Source organism: Pundamilia nyererei, unplaced genomic scaffold (assembly GCF_000239375.1).
Source record: "Pundamilia nyererei isolate P.nyererei 1_Seehausen unplaced genomic scaffold, PunNye1.0 scaffold00012, whole genome shotgun sequence".
Taxonomy (NCBI): Eukaryota; Metazoa; Chordata; class Actinopteri; order Cichliformes; family Cichlidae; genus Pundamilia; species Pundamilia nyererei.
Genome location: NW_005187413.1, coordinates 6699841 through 6718906, shown reverse-complemented (window position 1 = coordinate 6718906; position 19066 = coordinate 6699841). Strand labels below are relative to the sequence as shown.

General features: G+C 40.9%; 1 protein-coding gene across 1 annotated transcript in view; it reads right to left on the bottom strand.

Moving 5' to 3' along the window:
• Nucleotides 1-10470: 10470 nt before the first annotated feature.
• bsnb (bassoon (presynaptic cytomatrix protein) b) overlaps nucleotides 10471-19066 on the bottom strand; it is a 75070-nt gene continuing 66474 nt past the window's right edge. Inside the window, exons 6-13 of the mRNA XM_005724723.1 lie at nucleotides 15278-17363; nucleotides 14073-14923; nucleotides 13646-13757; nucleotides 13396-13542; nucleotides 13180-13235; nucleotides 12822-12933; nucleotides 12097-12222; nucleotides 10471-11119 (exon numbers count right to left, since the gene is read on the bottom strand). Coding sequence (XP_005724780.1) covers nucleotides 13195-13235; nucleotides 13396-13542; nucleotides 13646-13757; nucleotides 14073-14923; nucleotides 15278-17363 — 3237 coding nt within the window. The 3' untranslated portion in view covers nucleotides 10471-11119; nucleotides 12097-12222; nucleotides 12822-12933; nucleotides 13180-13194. The remainder of the gene's footprint in view (nucleotides 11120-12096; nucleotides 12223-12821; nucleotides 12934-13179; nucleotides 13236-13395; nucleotides 13543-13645; nucleotides 13758-14072; nucleotides 14924-15277; nucleotides 17364-19066) is intronic.

The following is a 19066-nucleotide window of genomic DNA, read 5'->3' as shown; positions in this document are numbered from 1 at the left end:
GGGAGCAGCATCACCACTACTGCAAGTGGCAGCTGGCGGGAGGGGATGGGCGAGAGGGATGCGGAGAGCGGCCTGCGCTGAATCTCACATCTTGGTGCTGAATGGGAATCACTGACCATTCCCACCCACATTAGTAGAAGATATTTGGATCTTGTTTTATTTTATTTTATTTGCACGTCTCTCTGTGCCAATAATAGCGCATCAAACCTGCGTGCACAGGGCCCTGGAAGCACTTTGATGCTTCCAGGTGCCCAAGTGTCCTTGTGTAAGATATCGCACCCCAGATTGCTCTCCGATGCGTTCATCAGAGTATGAATGTGTGTGTCTGTTAGATAGACAGCACTTAAGTGTAGAAAAATCGTGCTTGTATGAGTGGGTAAATGAAGCATGTTGTGTAAAGCGCTTGGAGCGCTCAAGTGGAGTAGAAAAGTGCGATATAAGAAACAGTCCATTTATAAAGATATGTCAAGTAGCCCAAAAAGGCTGGATTGGTTATAATGTAAGTACAATAACACAGAGTCATAAAGATACTTGTATCAGGTCACAGTTTGTTTACCAAAGCAAACAAATATATCGTGCTTTAAAAAACACAAAAAAAACCCCACTGGAAATCTTTTTTTTCTTTTTTTTTTTGGTAGTCACTCACTTTTTGGCACACCACGGGCAGTCCAGCTTTACATGCTTTACAACACCCCAAATACAAGTGTGGTGGTTAGTTATCAGCTCCTGCACTTAGTCTGCTGCTTTAAGTAGTAAAATTGTGTATTTAATATTAGATACAAGGACAAATTACAATCAAATTATTATGTGATTGTATTGAACTGATTATATATGATTATATTGCACTGACCTTTGTTTAAGTACAAATCAGTTTGGATCATTGACAAAATATACCTGAATACTTTTTTTATTCAACAAGTAGTAGAAAGTAACTCAGTACATTTACTAAAGTATTTTAAGGTTACTTATGTATAGCAGGACTCAAATTTGTTTTTTTAATCACCTGTTTCTATCATTAGGGCTTAGTCTGTGTGACAGCCTCAGCTCTTTACAGCAAAGCCCGTATGTTTCTGTGACCTATCTGTAGAATGATGGGTCACAGAATCAGAACAACTCTTGCACATCTGATCTAGTTCATTCTTTCTCATCAAGCAGAAGAAACAATCTGCTTGCATGAAAGTGGATCAAGTGCATTTTATTACATATTAATGTCTGTTAGAGTGATTAAAGCCAGTCCAGGTTTGGTGTACATAAGCTACGGGCCTTAATCAGAAAATCCATAATAAAAAGTTGTAAATCAGTCCGATGAAAGGAAACAAACCAGAAAACATGCAGACCATCCTTGAAAACATGGTAAAGCTTAGCAATTAGCTTAGCAATTAGCTTAGCCTTGCATGAAGCTCAGAAACAACAGAAAACCGCTACCGTTGCTGTATCATAAGACATAAAAATCTACTGCATTGATCAGCAACTCAAGGCCTCATTAATTAACTTGAAATTGGTCTTGTTTAATGTAGTGAAAGCTTTAAGCTTTAGGCAGTTTCTGCCTCTGTATTCAGTCAGAGGCAGAAACTGTTTCATCTGATGCACTGGTAATCTTACAGCAACAACAAAACTTCATGCAGTAACATTTTACCATACAGACAAGAGAGTGATATTAATCTTCTCTAACTCTCCACAAACACAATAGGAATGCCCCCACACCCAAAAAACATCCTCTTTAAAATATGAAAGCAGCCCTGAACTAGGACAGATAATCTTTGTTTTTAAATCAAACCACTGGAAGAATCACAGAGCCAGAAAAGCACTGACACATTGTGTGCTCTTTTATAAAACAGTATTCAGCCTGCCAGCATTATAAATCAAATTTGCCTGAGGGTAACCACGAATCTGTTGAGCTGCTCTGACAGAGGAACCTACGCTGCAGCGGAAATCAATCTAAACCCATGACATCATGCACTGTGATTTTACCATGAGGTGAGTGCGTCCTTCACATGTGTTTGAACACACAGCCCCGAGGGCTTTTCCAATTCTGAACAATTTCCCCCTGGCTCCTGTCTTCCTCCTGTTCTCACCAGCCTTCAGGCCTCCTGGAATTACAGGGACTTTCTCCAATTTTACATTGTAAACACTGACGCTAAGTGTGCTTGACAGGGCCCAAAGGAGAAGCATCAGCATTTCTGTGTCCTGAACACACAAACACGCCAGCTCACATGGTCTCTCTGTTTCTGAAGCTCTTTATTTCATGCGCACACGCCAGTATCCAGAAACAATAATGAGGGGGGAAGAGGAAGCAGTAAAACACCCTTTGGGCATGTTGACTGAATAATCTCTTCTTCTATCTTCCTCTGATGTTTACCTTATCATATCTCATAACCAGCAGGACCTCTTTTTTGTTGTGAGTGCTAGCCATAAGGTTTACTTGCCTCATGTGTGACATCAGTGCCACGGTCAGTTTGCTCAGTATTTAAGTGTTTTAGACTTTCAAGTTTTGTTTTTGTAAATATCTGATGTGATTGTTGGCTTACTTAGAATTAAGGCTGTTTCATGTATTTCCCCACTTTAGTGTATTTAGTGCTGTTCTCGATCCTTTAGAGTTTAATTCCTCCTTCAGTGTGCCATCCTCTCTTGTCAAGTCTCCTGTATTAAGTTTATTCCTTTGTCTGTTTTCCAAGTTGACTCACTTCCGGCTTTATTTTGATAGTCCATTGTTCCTTGTGCTTTGCTTTTAGTTTTTCTTCCCTTCTCCCATCTTCTGTGATTTAGTTCAGGTGTTGCCTCGTTCTCTCCATCTGTTTCCACTTCGCTGATTGCCCTTCTCTCTGTCTGTGTGTATGCAGTGCCATGTGTCCTATTAGTCTTTGTTAGAGTGTCTGCTCTCCTGGCAGTTCCCATTCCCTGTGTGTTTTTTCTTGTAGCTCATCATTTCCAGTGTTTCCCTTATTTTTTCTTGTTAACACTCTATTCAATCATTTGCTTTATCATCACCTCTGCCTGCATTCAGGCCATCCTCACAACACTGAACGCAGTTTGTAACATCCACAGACCCATGACAATCAGAGGCAATCTCTCTTCTTAACTTTTGAATTCAATTAGGTGAGTTTAAGGCCACGATCCCAAAGAATTTGCATGCACAGGTACTGGTACACACTCCTACATATCTTAAGTATCTCACACTACCCAAAATATAACCAGCACTGCATCACAAACACTAATGCCAAGTGCCACAAATCTAACCCCAAAAGCTCCATCACAATGTGGAAAGTTCACAAGAAACCACTAAGTTGTCAAATAATAACAACAACTGTATTAAAAATTATTCTGAAATGTGTTACGGATTGTAAATCTGTAACAAAGAGGAAATCTTATTTTAAAAACATGAGAAAGGAATAAAATAAAACAAAATGCCAATAGTGAACCACTGAAAAAGAAAACCGCCTGTATGAGACACACACACAGGAAACGCACATGCTGCAAGGGTAATGAAATGAAGGTGAAACAAATAAGGGAAGAGTAGGTAGTCACACAGACAGGAAACCCTCATGGGCAAGAAGGGAAGTTTCTTAAATGAAAAGAGAGCTAAAAATAAAATAGGAAGCAGTAATAAAAATGTGAGGAAACAAAACATTCATTAATGCATATGGTATATTGATGTGTAAGCTTTGTGACAACTGAATCAAAACTTAAATCTTGGTTTTATTAAAATTGGTTTATCTCACGCTAAAAAAAAACCCCAGACCCCGAGAGCCAAGTGCTCACGAACATTATAAAGTTTGTGTGAGCAGTTTCATTATTACCCAGAAAGGGGCCAGTGTTCAGCTGAAATGAACAATCAACTGATTAGTTGTTCAAAACATTGCCGTTGATATTGTGAGTTATCTTAACTGCTTACGTTTTTTTACAATAAACAATCCTAAATGAAAACTAAAAACAACCCTTTAATGAAACTTTGTGCTGATGCTCAGACAAAACAATGCATTCAAATATGATGGATTTCAGGGAATATTGGTGGGAATTTGTTCCCTCTTCTTTATCCTTACTTTGCTGGAGAAGCTTGGAGTTTCGCTGAACGCTGATGGGTCGGTGAAACACGGCTGTCAGTCAGAGTAGCACTATGACATAAAAAAATATCAGAAATGTCCTTTTTGTAAAGTTTTTAAAATCAGTATTTGCACTGATAGGAATATAAATAATTGTACAAAATGTCACCATAATAAAACTTAACAATTTCTTAAAAAATGTCAAAATCGAATCGTTGGAATTCTTTTTTTTTGACATATGCTATTCAAGCAATATGTTTTTCTCATATTTAGTTTTTCTTGATACAGTCATATTGTCTTACATCAAGGCATCCAGCACCGTGACAATAATAATTTGAGTTTACTTTTAAGTCATCAATTTCAGTTCTTAAATTAAAATTAATAAAACTTAGCCAATCAATGGCGAAACAAAGTCATCAGTCCATAAAGGCGCACAGAGAGGGGTTGTTTCATTATTTAAAGGACTGCGAGCAGGTAGGTTGAGACTGTGACAGGTGAGGGAGGAAACCCTGTTTATTTAATTTCAATAGCCTGATTAATGTTGCCATATTTAGGGCTGATAGGGTTATGGATCTGTTTTTTGATGGTTTCAAACACATCAAAGTCCTGTTAAGCATCTCCTCAGACTGTAAAAGTCGCTTTTAGTTTTTCTGTACACTTTTCATCGTACACTCGTCTGGTTTGTTATGTGTTTAAAACATTTAGAAACAGGGAGTGCTGCACTCGCAGGAGATTTCTCAGAAATGAGTAGCACGGTGAATCAGTTTAAATTTAAAGCCTCAATTCCTGTAATCTTTGAGCCCACTGAGTGATCGTAACGGTGACTAAATTGTAGAATGAGTGGCCCTCACTTCTGGTCACCCTCTGCTTCTACCTCCATCACTTGAGGATGACTCATAAACTGCTTCTCTCAGGTCATGGCTGATGTTAATAACTGCTTAATCCTTGGAGCCAAAGTCTGTCGTCATGGCTTTCAGGAAATGAATGAATGTGAGCATACCAATTATAGTTTAATCATTTATCACATATGCCCTTAATATGAGGACATCCAGGTTAAGTGACCTACAGTATAACTGGGTTCAGCAATAACAGGCAATTAATCAGCCTGATGTATACAGTCGTTCATCTGTTCTGCACTGAGAGACTGGATAGAGCTGGCTCAAAAAGCCTCAAAGACCACCTCTGTGAGAGAAGAAATATGTCCATAAGTTACTATAGAGCCCAGCAGTGTCATTTATGATGTTATGATGTTAAATGTGTCCCATTAGAACTCCTTAAAGTTACAAAAAGGCTGGACACCCGTGATGTAGAGCTGGCTGCTGGACTTGGCAATAAATCTTTGTTAGGAAAAAGATTTAGGAGTTAAAGCTTTGCGGCACTCTCACTGATGGGTGATATCAGCTAACAGTGATTCTTTTAGTCTCGTTTTAACCTTTGTGGCCCTATGGCTCCATCATCTGTATCAAAGAGTATATCTTCTGTGAAGTCCACTCTATGCTGCCTTCGAAGTATCAAAGACTTCGGTAAGGTCCTCGGTAACGCTGATTAACAGGACCAATAGATCCCTCACTGCTGAGACTTCTGTTTTGTTTCTAGCTGGACTTCACATTTATAAAAGAAGAATATCTTTTGTATCCCAGAAAACATGTCTCTTCTTTAACATGCTGCCCATATCTTAAACTTTGGAGGAAATGTGATGGTGTGTGTGTTTTGTAATCAAAACATCTTTCATTGTTGCATTTGCAGGTCAGCACAGAAACTGACCTCATTAAACAAATCATTGACCTTTTTGCCTGTAAAGTCGGGTGCAAATTCAGTTTAATCCTTTCACATCCCAGTGTAGTCTTTGACTATGCAGTCCAGCACAGTTATAATTGACTACCTCTGAGTCAGGATTAGCATCAAGGGCATAGCACTGAAGGATGAGTTTAAGGTTTCATCCTGTTTTGCATTTAGAGGGTTCCAGTTGGTTATATTATTATTTTTAAGCTATTCTCTTGCTTTTCTATTCAGAAATAACCCCTGAAGTGTGATGATTAAACACTTCGAATGCACGAATACATTATTTCTATCTGCCTCTCCAAACTCTAAGTTATAAAGTATACTGCTCAAAAAAATAAAGTTAACACTTGATTATCAACAAAGTCGGTTAGACTTCAGGGATATCAATCTGTTCAGCCGGCCAGCAGAAGCTGATGTGAATCAATTTTCTCCTTCTGGCCAAACTGTCAGAAAGAGAAGGTGCCATGAGGGCTCGCTGTCCTTTACTGGGACCTGTGCTCACAGCCAGGCAAGGTAAAGCTTAATTGGTATTCATCCAAGAGCATTAGAGCTGGCAGGTGCACCACTGGTGTCCCGTTCTCTTCACACATGATGTTGCAGGCAGCATAACATTTGCCACGTCATGTCCACACTCTGTAACGCCTGTCACACATGCTCAGTGTGAACCTGCTCTCATCTGAACAAGGCGCCAATGGCAGACCTGTCAGTTCTGGTGTACTCTGGCGTATGCCAGTCGAGCTGCGTGATGCTGGGCTGTGAGCACAGGTCTCACTAAAGGGTATCACGATTTTTTTTCAGTGCTTATGTGGAACTTTCAATTCAATTCAATTTTATTTATATAGCGCCAAATCACTACAGCAGTCGTCTCAAGGCTGTAACTTTCTTACAGTTTGGTAAGTAACGTACACACGAACAGTCCATTGGAGTTCATTCTCCTGTTCCTCCTTGCTCCTTCTACAGCCCTGTACTTAAAATGAATATTTTAACAACATCATAAAGAGCTTATCCACAAGTGCACATTTTATTTATTTTTACTGTGTGCATCTTACATTAAAAATAAAATGACATTGACTCCAATTCTCTATCACACCAGTTGAGGGCAGTCAAGATTAGGAAATGTGGGTGTTGATTTCTTACTGTATGGCGAGCTGTTCAGTGGGTGGTGTTTTATAGTAAGGTGATGGGCAATTCAGCACATTGTAGAGTAGTACACTATTGTACTGCACCGCCATCAATTCAAGCACAATTCAGCAACTTGAATGCACTGCAACTTCAAAACCTATTTGGAGGACCAGTAAGTCAAACAGTGTTGCAGGTGAGGACACATTATACGTGTAAGCAGAATTGAAATAAACAGTGAATTATTATTACATGGATGACAAAAAGCCAGGACACACAGATCAACCTGGTTTCTCAGGTTTCAGGTAAATATCTGGCACAATGTGCATATGAAACACAGACCATCCTTTTCATAGTTTTCTTAACAAATTTTAAATCCAGCAGTATCTCCAAGAATATTTGTTATTAAAAGGTACATTCTTCAATCTCAATGAGAATATCATGAATAAAAATCAGGATCTTCATCATGTTGCATCCTTCAAACCACGCAGACGACACGTGACAAGTGCACACGTTAGCGACGATAGGAACTGTAATCGGTTTGTTCTGACATGCACACATGTGCAGACTCAGTCACGAATACTCACACACTCACACCTCCATCGCTCCCTATGCATTGGCAAACGCTCCACTTCACGCTGATCCTTCCCCTCTACCACCCACACCGGGATAAGTCATCCCTGCCTCAGCATGTAAAGCCTAGTCTCATCTGAACAGTATCATTGCCTTCGAGGGTCTTATTCTTGATCTTTTCCTCTCCTGGCTGGCAGCAAACCTACCGCACAACTTGCCTACAACTATGAGTCTATATCGGTGTCTCACATGCACATACTCACACAGAGACCCCAGACAGAAATCACAATATACTCCTTTTCTTTTTATTCTTTTCTCCATTTGGAAATTGCAGGGTCAATATTTTCATTAATCACATTACTTGACATGATGCACCAAAATTTTTACTCTGCTTACAGGAATACACTGAATAAAACACAAGGTTTCACAATGGATACACGACTGACATTTTGCCCATTGCACTTACAACAGTGAATGACATTTTTCCAAATTTTTAGTTTCCTTTTTTTCCCGTTGCTTCCCTTCGTCACCTCATGGATCACACCCACCAAACTAAAGACCTCCTGATAGTCTGACAAAGGCATTCTGCTCTGCAATTGCCACGGAGGTTTTTTTTTCTCCTCGTTTAACAAATACAATATGTATAGAAACTCCACAGAGACTGGATATGTTTCTGAATACAAGGTTTGTTCCACTGTTGTAAACAGTCAATACAAGTCAGCCACATACACTATGCTTATGCAGTAATAATGATCATCGTCATCATTAGTTTTATCGTCATCATCCTCATTATTGTGATAATAAATATTCTTTTTATACACAAAAGTTGGCAGCAAATACGGCATGGGGATGCACATGACAGCCGTACTCGAAACTCAAAAGCTGTACAGAAGAATGACTTTATATTTACAGTAAGAATGTGAGAACGTGCCCGTCTGCCCTTCTGTTAATAATGTTCTGTTTAGTATCATGCGCCTCGCCGTCGCTCCTCACCGTGTTTTTATGCAAGTATTAACGTTGTTCAGAGAGAGGCACTGTCACGCAACCTCGATATTCCTGTGTTTCATCAAGCATCGAGTGCTGCCAGTCAGGCTTGTGCTTTCAAAATGACATGCCCTGATTTGTGAATGACTGGCTGAACATTTTACTCATTGTTATTCTCTACGTTGGCCTGTGAACGTCAAGGTTTGTTAGGCAAACCTCGGTGAAATCATGCCTTACCTTTTTTTTCCTTTTTTCCTTTTTTAAATTCAGGTACAACTTTCAAGAATATAGTTTCTAATCATGCACCTTTCCAATGGCTTGGCTGCTGAGTGGGTTAATCAACAATGAAATATCTGATAGAAGCATTCCATTCATCCTTACAGGTTATACTGACACCCAATATGTACATTGACACATATTAATGAGGAGTGCTGACCATCTGTATCACAGGTTTTATAGCAGCACAGACAGTCACTGCAAGCCAAACACTGAGGAGCCCAGGTCAGCCAAAACGCACAAAAACTGAATGAGGGCTTACGAACAGCCAGACAAAGCCAAGCAAACCCATGCTTCAAAGCAACATGATGGTGGACATTCATAAAACCGACAGTCTAACACAGTTTACCCTTTGGCAACAAGTCCCCCATGCGGGGAGTGAGGGGTCAAAACATGCCACAGAAAACAAAAACAAAAAAACAAAGAAGAAGAACTCTAGTTCAATATTCAAATTCATACAGACAAGTTGCTAAGTAAAAACGTTTTCAGTACTTTTTTTTTTCTGCTTTTGTAGTTCATAATTCTCTTGTTTTCTTGTGAGTACAGTGATGATAATAAACTGTTTTAGGCTGAATCACTTCCAGGTTCAAAATGAGTCATTGCATAGAACATTTGAATTGATAATTGCTTTCGTCCTCTCCTGTATCTGTCTGTGAGTGTAGGTGTGTGTTTGTGTGTGTGTCCGCATGTGTGTACGTGTGTGTCTTTGTACAAATAGAGGCAGTGGCCCCAGCTTGTTAGTGAGATCATCTTGTTGGTTTATTGGTAACCTCATCAATCAGCAGGAGGTTAACAGGTCTATTTGGAGAGAACTCAATTAGCCTTGGCTCTGAAGTGTAACAGGGATGCAAAGTGTGTAACGTGTGCAGTATGTGTGTGCGTGTGTTTGCAGGAAATTGGTAGAGAGAGAAAGAGAAAGTGAGAGAAAGACAGAAAGAGAAAGTGAGAGTGTGTTCGTACCTGTCTGCATGCTCTTATGCGTCTGCATATACCATGCATGTTTGTACACGGTACTGTGATTGTAAACCCTCTGACAAATTGTATTACGGCTAGTTATTGACAGAAGTGTCTGATAATACCCTTCACTACTATAAACTACATTTATGTGCTATATAGCATTTTCTGCATGCTATTGCTTTTAAAAATGAATAAGCAAATTAGTTTGATGCGAGAAAACAGAGATTCAAATAAATACAAAGTGAAAAATAGATAATATAAATAAAAAGTTTTACCAAAGTAAACCACATAACAAAAAAAGTCACAGAAAAGTGATTCATTAAATACACAAAACAACAAATTTACATAATTATATCTCTTGTTTTGTCTTATGTACATACAGTAGTATACAGTGTAAAAACAAATGCGTGACAATATGAACGTTTTCAAACATATGAGGTATACAAGTAAAAACGTACCGAATAAGGCTCTTCCATTCAGTGAATATATCAGGCAAAAAAAAAGTGAAAAGAAACTAAAAGATGAGCCAAATCAATGAAAAGGATAAAGTCCCAGAATGCTCTGGGGCTGACTACAACGATGGCTTTGTGATGGCTAATAAAGAGCCGTGGCCATTCTTTCATTTGGTCCTCTCATCCGTGTGAATCTCACACATGTGGGCACACCGGTAGTAATTTCCCTTCCCTAAAAACCTACAGCTAATGACTAGCGGCATCTTCGAGGTGGTGAAAAAGTATTGATATGGGCTTTTTTTTTTTTCTTTTTTGCAGTTTTTCATTTGTGCGTGCATTCTCATGTCCACGTTTACACAATGCATTCTGTAGACACTGAAACAACAACAAAATAAAAGACAAATAAAAACACATTCAAAGACAGGGTCATTTTCCCTATACTGGAATGTACTGTAGAGATCAGAGAAACCAAGCCTTGAAGAGTTTTAGTGGCGTCATCAGGTTGGTCGTCATTGTCGTGATATGCAGGTTCTGCTCCAGATATGTGGTGCCTTTTAGGGCTAAGATTGGTCTCTTTGGTACAAGGTAAAACCTATGAAATCTGACTTCTTTTTCTTGATTTTCCACCATGTTTTGCATGAAAATACTCTGAAGGCATCAAAGTAGAATCAAGTATCCTTGAAAGACATGAGTGGTGTCACATTAAAACCCCTGTAGAGGGCGCTGTGAGGCTTTCTTCATTGAGCTGCTTCAAAGGAGGGACACGCAAGGATGAGCATGCCGACTTTCCCCTATGATATCCACCTGCCTCAGTTAGTGGGGCTTTTACTGTCACACAGATCCCAGGAGGACTTTTTCTTTTTTTAAAAAAGGATGGGAGGCATGACTTGCTCTTTCCAGTTTGCCTCATCCTCATTATTATTGACCATTATCCACCTGAAATAGAGACAATGGAAATGTTAATGTTGGCAGAAATAAATGAAACCTTAATGCACAACAGATGCTAGTTAAATTAAAACGATACAGTTAAAAGAAAAATACCAAAAATGACGTTAAAAAAAACATATTTTTGTAAAAAGCAATCACATAGTGACAGAGATTAAAGCTTTCTTTCTTCTGTTCATGTCACGACGCAGCCTGCCCACCACATCCTCCTTCACATGACACTCCAGCCTATCACAGCCCTGCTGGTCCTGGCAGTAATTCACTGAGCCACTGGGTCTGGTTTATCTCTACATTTCCCCTCTGACTCCTCAGAGTGGCAACCAACAGAGATGACCAACACGGTTGCTGACATCAATCCAAACTCGACAGCAGACAGAATCAAAGCTAAATGATAGATCTTCACTCAAATAAACTTCAACTTTGTCCCTGCGTGAGTTTTAACACAGGCAAAAGAGAAAAAAAAAGCGAGCTTTGAAATCTGCTTTATTTGCACTTTTGCAATTCTGCTCCATTGAGCAGAATTTGTTCATTCTACCATGTAATGAATTACAATGAGTCATGAATCTGTGTCCCTACATGTGCTCTTGTCTCTGTGTGTCTTTGCGTGTGTGCAACTAAAGCCACGCCACAGTTAGCTTTCGCTGGCTAATTATAGCCCAGTGTGCTTGGCCCAGATTATCGGAGGTGTGTTTAGTTAGGAGGTAAACTATTCTAGTGCAGACCTCACTTGCTCTTGGTTTCTGCCTATCATCTCTGCTACACAAACTTCAAGTGGACAGTAACAAAACTGTAAAAAAAAAATGCACATGCAAAGAAAAGTTAATTAAACCAGCAACACAGGCATACATTCACACACAAGAACACAGATGTGCAGCATGTGAAAGTGACTTGCCGTTGGTCTAATGAGGCCTCAGATGTCTTCGCAATCATCATTCTGGGACCATAGTTCTGTATAAGCCTCCACTTACTTTCAGCCCTCTGCTCAGGTCTTGTAACACTGTGCTGACGAAGCGATCGCCCTTATTTAATCCACTTCAGTCATGCGCCCATGTCTGGGGAATTGAGTGCTGACAAGGCATCCTTTGATTCCACCTCTGTTTAGCAATTCGGGGTAAAGGAGAGGTACCGCGAATCAGTTCAAATATACAATCAAGACATTTAATGAGTCATCACTTCACTTGAGTCTTCTCATTATGCAGACATGGACTATGCTAATCTATGTAAATATACCCTGATAGAACACTTAATCCATTAATCAAAGTGAGACAGCATTTTATGTTTTCACAGCTTGGAGTGTTGGTGTACCCCAAGAAAACCAAAACACAAACCTAAATGCATAAAAAATACCACCAATGATCAATAGCATAACATCTGCTGCATTTACTACATACAAAATTATCAAATCTTTCAATAAGTTACTATTATGACGTGGTTTTCGACTGCTTAGTGGTGCTTTGTCCCAAAAAAATAAAAAAATAAAAATCAAAGTCGACCTATTACGATTCCCTTTCAAATGTACACTGTTAAAATGTTGACGCTCACATTAAACATAACAAAATTCAGACAATGAGGCCAGTGTATGTGTAAGTATTTTCTTATTCAGCCTTTTTTCAAGCAGAGAATTAATAAATACATTGGAGCGTTAAACCCTTTAAATCTCTTTCAAACTTGTCCTAAAAGTAGAGATACTCACTGATGCATTCAGCATTCCTCCCTGTCCTCTAAAAAGTGAAATGTATTAAAGCAGTTTCATAGGTTTTTCCAGTACAAAGCTACCAATCCAACTTATTTCCACTCTGCAAACCCTGGAAAAAAGCAGCACAGTAGAAAGAAAATGAACATGTTAAATAATAACCACACATATTTCCATTTTCTGAGCAGTAACTATTCAAAATTTGGAAGTGTTCCATCATTTCTGTTGACAGATGTCAGCCCGTCATCATTTCTCTAACGCAATCCGTGCTTCTAACATAACAGCTTGAAAAACAACAAAAATGTATACATTTTTATAATTTCAACAAGTCTCTTATTAAGAACTACAGTTTCATTACCCTCCTCTCTACAGTTCACCAGAATGAAGTGAACTTCTTCCCAAGGCCGGACAAAGCTGCAAGAATGACAAAAGAGAAGAAGGCAAATATGAAAAAACAAGAAAATCCAAGAGCTTAGTTTTAGCTGTAATAAATTTCTCTGTTTTACCATATCATAGCAAAACTAAACCTAAAGGAAAACTCTATTTCAGTAAATCAAAGTATTAATGAGAGTACCATCTCCCAGTTTTCCTGCTTGCTCTGCAGCTCCTCCTTGCAGTATTTTGGTGAGAACATTCTCCCCTTCAGCAGGTGCCTGGCCTGCTGCAGCGCTGCCTATACCTCCCGGTTTGCTACCGATCCCAACGGGGGCAGCCTTGGAGCCTACAAACAACAACAACAAAAAATCAAAATCATCATGTACTGTGTGCCATATTTTTGCCTGTGGTGGTGGTTATGGCATCTTGACAGTGATACTATGACGTACCAATGCCTGTTAGAGGTGGCGTGGCTATTTTGGTAGGCTGAGGTGCTATTGGGATTCCTGCTGTAGGTTTCATTCCTGTGGCAGCTGCTGCAGGCGTGGTATCCATTTTTGCCTGAACAAAAATCAAGACAAATACTGAGTACGGGGAAACTGAAACTACTGAGTGGATTTCTGAGTGAGTCACGTTGTTCTCACACTTGCATTTCAGCAACAGCATCAAACAACAGCTTTATCCATAGTGGCATTTGGAACCGTTTTTGAAAGCTGAATAGGACACACCAGTGCAATTCACTGCTTATAATTATTATATCATCATAAAAGGCTTCTGTGGATTATTTAGAAAACACAACTACTTAAAATATGTCGCCATAAAAACATGTATGTTGTTGTATATGGGGAAAGCAAGGCCAGATGTAGCTCTACTTACCGCTGCAGGTGGTTGCCCTGCTGCCGACCCTACTCCAGGCTGTCGTCCCTGTGCTGGAGCTTGGCCAGCTTTTGGCTGCTGCTGTGCTGGTCCAGCCCCTGCACTTGTTGGTATAGGCTGACTGCTTTGTATCTGGCCTTGCTGCAGCGGTTGCTGCTGCTGCTGCTGCTGTTGTTGCTGTTGTTGCTGCTGCTGCTGCTGTGCATTCTGCTGATGGTGCTGCTGCTGAGCATGTTGGGTACCATCAAGTGGCTCAGAGCCTGGATGCCTCCCCGACTGGTCCTGCCCACCTGACCGCTGCTGTCCAGAATGGCCCTGAGAGGTCTGCTGTTGCTGTGGTTTAGGCCCTGTTGCAGTGGGATCCTGTCTCCGGGACGTTGAGCGATCTCCTTGTCCCCTCTGACTCCTTCCTGCAGTGCCATGGTGATGACCGGAGTCACGAGAGAAGTCTCCTGAGTTCCGAGGGCTTCCCTGGGCAGAACGTGAGTCTGCACCGCTCCTTCTTTGTAAAGATGAGGAATTCCGGCCATCAGAACGGCCAGATGGGTCTTTGGGGTGTGTCCTGGAAGACCGAGAGGACCTGGAGTCTTCTGTGGAGTGGCGGGAAGAGCTGTGTCTGCCAGGGGTGCTGCTGTGGTGACGGTGGTCCCGTGGTGTGGAGGATGAGTGGCGTTGGTTGTACTCATCCTGTGGACCGTATTCCTCTGGAGGCTCGTCGTAATCATGGTAAGTATGTTTACTACGTCTGCCTGTGGACGAGTGACTCCCGCCTCCATGATGTCTTGAGCGATCAGAACGAGCCTCCCGTGGTTTCTCAAACCAGTCAGTCTCCTCTTGACCCAAATGATAGGCTTTTCAAAAATCAATACAGACATGATCAGTCAATGTCAGTGGTATTGCTTTGGTGGGTGGAGTAGCATGCAGACTGATGACATGCAAAATATCTGTAAAGCCATGCTCCATATTCCAGAGCCATGCAGATGTTTAAAAAAAAACAAAAGGAAAAAAAAGAAGCAGCATTCACGGCCCACCTCATACATAAAAACTATGCATGCAAAACATGAATATAAAACATTTTTGGCATTGTTTGTCAAAGGAAAAAAAAAATAAATCAAAATAAAAATGGTGATGTTCTCCAAACTTGGCATGCAGTCTTTTCAGCACAGAGGAACAAACTACAGCACAAATAATTCAGCACCAGTTACCTTCACTGTCAGAAACAGCACAATGCATGTCATCTACAAGATAAGGGTCATCTGGTTTATAGACATGACTCCTGGGCAGGTCCTTCTTATGATGGTCCTGCACATCTGGAAGTGAATGGCTGGAGCCGTACTGGTTTCGCACGTCATGGGCTTCTGATATGCCAGAGCTTCTTCCCATGCCGACAGGCTTTCCAACCGGACTGAGCGGGCTCTCCTCTTCTGAATTCTGGCGCATAGGAGGCCTTCCACTGCGGCTGCTTCTTTGAGATCGCTCCATAGCATCTCTTTCATACGATTTACTCCGGTGCCCTGTGGCATCTCTGGAAGAAATCTTGTCCATACCATATCCTGTAGACCTGGACCTACCAGAGCTATACATGCGGTCCTCTTCCTCAAGACCTTCACGACTGGTGCCATAATATTTCTGCTGGTCGTATGCACTTTTCTTCATCCCGTAGGTGGCATCATCCTGAAGCTTCTTGGATCTGGACACCACTGTACAGGAACCCCCCGTTGATGTTGTCATTGTGTAAGAGGCAAGGTCAGACTCCACATCCCGTGCTTCTTCAATAGGGGAGAATTTTGAAATTTTCTGCTCCATTCCCTGCTTCCTGTGTTTACTACGTTTAGAGGAGACTACGGCAGGGGCAAGATTCTTGGAAGTTAATTTGTGGCTGCTAGAGCTGCTGCGTGATGAGTGTTTATAATCATCATAGTAATAGGAAGAGCCTCCACTCACTGTGGTGCCAGTGCGACTGTCCACTGTGGTCTGGTAACCTGTGGAACTTATAGGTTTGCCATAAGCGTCCACGGGCTCATCATCTGGCCTGCCATATGCACTTCCTCGAGCGGGGCCATTCTCACTGCGATACCGCCCTCCGACTGGATGACCTAGAGCATCTGTGGGTTGCCCACTGTCTTTTGTCAGCTCGCTGATGTCATCGATCATGACATAGTTCCTAGGAATACTCTGCTCTAAGTTAGACGTGTAGAGACCATCTGTAGCATAAGCAGATGTGGGGCTCTCCACAGAATGAGTCAGGCCTGGCTCAGGTGGGCGGTATTGTCCATATGCATTGCCATAAGCTGAACCATAGCTGCTATCTGGAGCTGATGTAGCCACAGATACTGCAGGGTTGCTGATGACCTCATAATTGGTGGGAAGCTTTTGTTCAAGGTCAGCCAAAGATGTTTGCCTTGGTCTTTGATGGACTGTGAGAATCTCAGCCTGGGGCTGATAGGAGAGGCCAGGCTGGTAGGAACTGTGAGTGGGATAAGGAAGGCTCTGTCCTGGCATAGGTTGAGCAGGTGAATGGAAGCCCTGGTGACCATGCTGTTGCATGCCAATGTCTGTCTGATAAGAGGACTGGCCATACATGCGTGAGGAATAAGTTCCCTGGTTCTGATATCCAGGGCCTGGTGGGGGATGTGGCTGGAATGTTCCAGGCTGGGGTGCAGAGGATGAAGGGTACTGAGGAGGCTGGAAACCTATCTGTTGGTAAGTGGAGCCTGGTTGCTGTGTAGATGTTTGAGGGTATGGATAAGACATATAAGATGAAGTTGAGGGATACTGGGAAGTTGCAGTGAGATCATTCGTAAACTGACTCAGTGGGGCAGTGCTGGGCCTTGTCAGCAAACCATTAGCGTCAAAGGTTCCAGTTGCAGCTGCAATCCTAAGGTTATTGAGCTCGCTGTCTGACATGTAGTCTCGGGCATCACCCATACATCGCAGGTAGGCCAATTCTCTCCTCTCTCTCTCTTTCACCATAGTCTCCTTTCGTTGTGTAATGCCTAGCTCCAAATAGCGTAGCTTGGCATCAATCTCTTTTTCTTCTTCCTCCAGTTCAGCCTGCTGCTTACGAAGCTTCGACGACTCTTGTTCCACAGCTTTTAGTTCGCTCAGAAGGCCAGCCTTGGTGACACCCTGGGCGGGTCTTGGAAGGACCCTCTGGTGCATGCCAGGAGAGCTGTACATTTGTGCTGGAGTAACAATGGGAAGTGGAGTCTCCTCTGGTGGGGGGCTGGGGAGAGTCCTCTTTATTTTCCTCATCAGAGAGTTCTGCTGCTGCTGCAGGGAGGCCATCTGCTAGGAGGGGCAGATACACATCAGCAAACATGGAGCTATAAACAGAATGTGTTTATGTAAATTAAACTCATTACTGTACACTTAGTACTCATAGAGAAGCTGCACACATCTTCATCTCTACACTGAAGCAAAGAACTATTAAGCCCTGTGTTTTGTCAGACTCCCTGACGTTAATTGAGCTATGTACTATGAGAGCCTGAAATTCATCAGTATTTTTAATTAATATGGTTTGATTTTATTAAAACGTTCCACTGAAGCCAGAAATTGTAATTGAAATTTTTCATGTTATGCCAGGTTAATAATTTTAATAAAATGTTTAGAACTAAAAGTCAACACAGAGCACCACGTTATATCACACTACATAAAAATGTTCAAATGTAACCATGTTGTTTATTAAAACAGTAATATTAAAACCACATTTACTGTAATGAACTAAGCATTAGTCTACAAAGCTATTATCTTAAAATAACAGCAATTTTTCTAAATTTAAGGCCCATAAAGGTCAATGACAAAATTTTTGATGAAATATAATGTTGAACAAATTCTGTGTTTTAGCAGTTTAGTATATGTAAAAATAAGCAGATGATGGTTAGACATACTTTTCAAGGAGAATAAAATGAAGAATAAAATGAAGCAAATGTCTGCTGATTTCACTCCAAATGTATTTTCAGAAAAATGCTAATTTTCCCTTTACTGCTTTGATAGTTGCTGTGGCTGGACTTCTTTTACAAGACATAAATATTTATGCGCCTCATGCAAGTAAGAACAGTGAAACATAACAAATAAAACACAGTTTAAAAAGATATCTATGCTAGTCTTTTACTTACAAAACATTTGTGCTTCGTTGATCCATGATGGAGGGTTTTTTTTAGTATCCACAAGAGAATCGAGTTTTAAATGTTAACACTAAAGATTAGAGGTATGTATATGAAAAAGACTTGGTCTAAGTGCAGAGCAATATTAATTTACTTTGACCAGCTGCTAACAATTAGGGAGCGAGCAAGGCAGCGGTGGGATTACTTCACATTGTGTCTCCCTGTGGCAAAACTTTAGGGTTTGCCAAAAATAGAAAACGTGGCAAATAGAGAGAGAGAAAGAGACAAACGGACTAAAAATGTATAAATGGAGAAGATAGGGGAGGAGACGTAGCAGAAAAGCTTTTCTGATTTTGCCATCTGCTCTTATGAGATCATTCTGGTACTCTGTCAATGCCAGATCCTCTGTGATTATCCATGTCCATGTCCACACAAAGCATCCGAGACATCCTGGACACATATTAAAGGAAAAGCCTGAACCTTTGACCTTGCAGTCAGGGGATATACTGGCTCTGTTATGCAAATTAATATAAGAACTGTTATAATCACCTTTATCCTTTGATGGAGCATTTCTGTCCTGATGGGACAGGTTTGACCAGTATGAAAATGATGTGGATGATATTCTATGGCTTTAAAAGTCTTCAAATCTAAATTGAGTTGATTTTCGACCAGTTTGTTGTACATCGCTCTCCACCTCCCTTTTTTAAACACCAAATGAAGGGAAAATATTCTGGAAGAATTGTGTTCATCCTTACCATAAAATCTCAACCTTGGAAAATGAACTCCAAGGTGCACTGAAGCAGCTTTGACAGCATATGTTGGCGTAAACTGTGTGTGTGTGTGTGTGTGTGTGTGTGTGTGTGTGTGTGTGTGTGTGTGCGAGTGCGC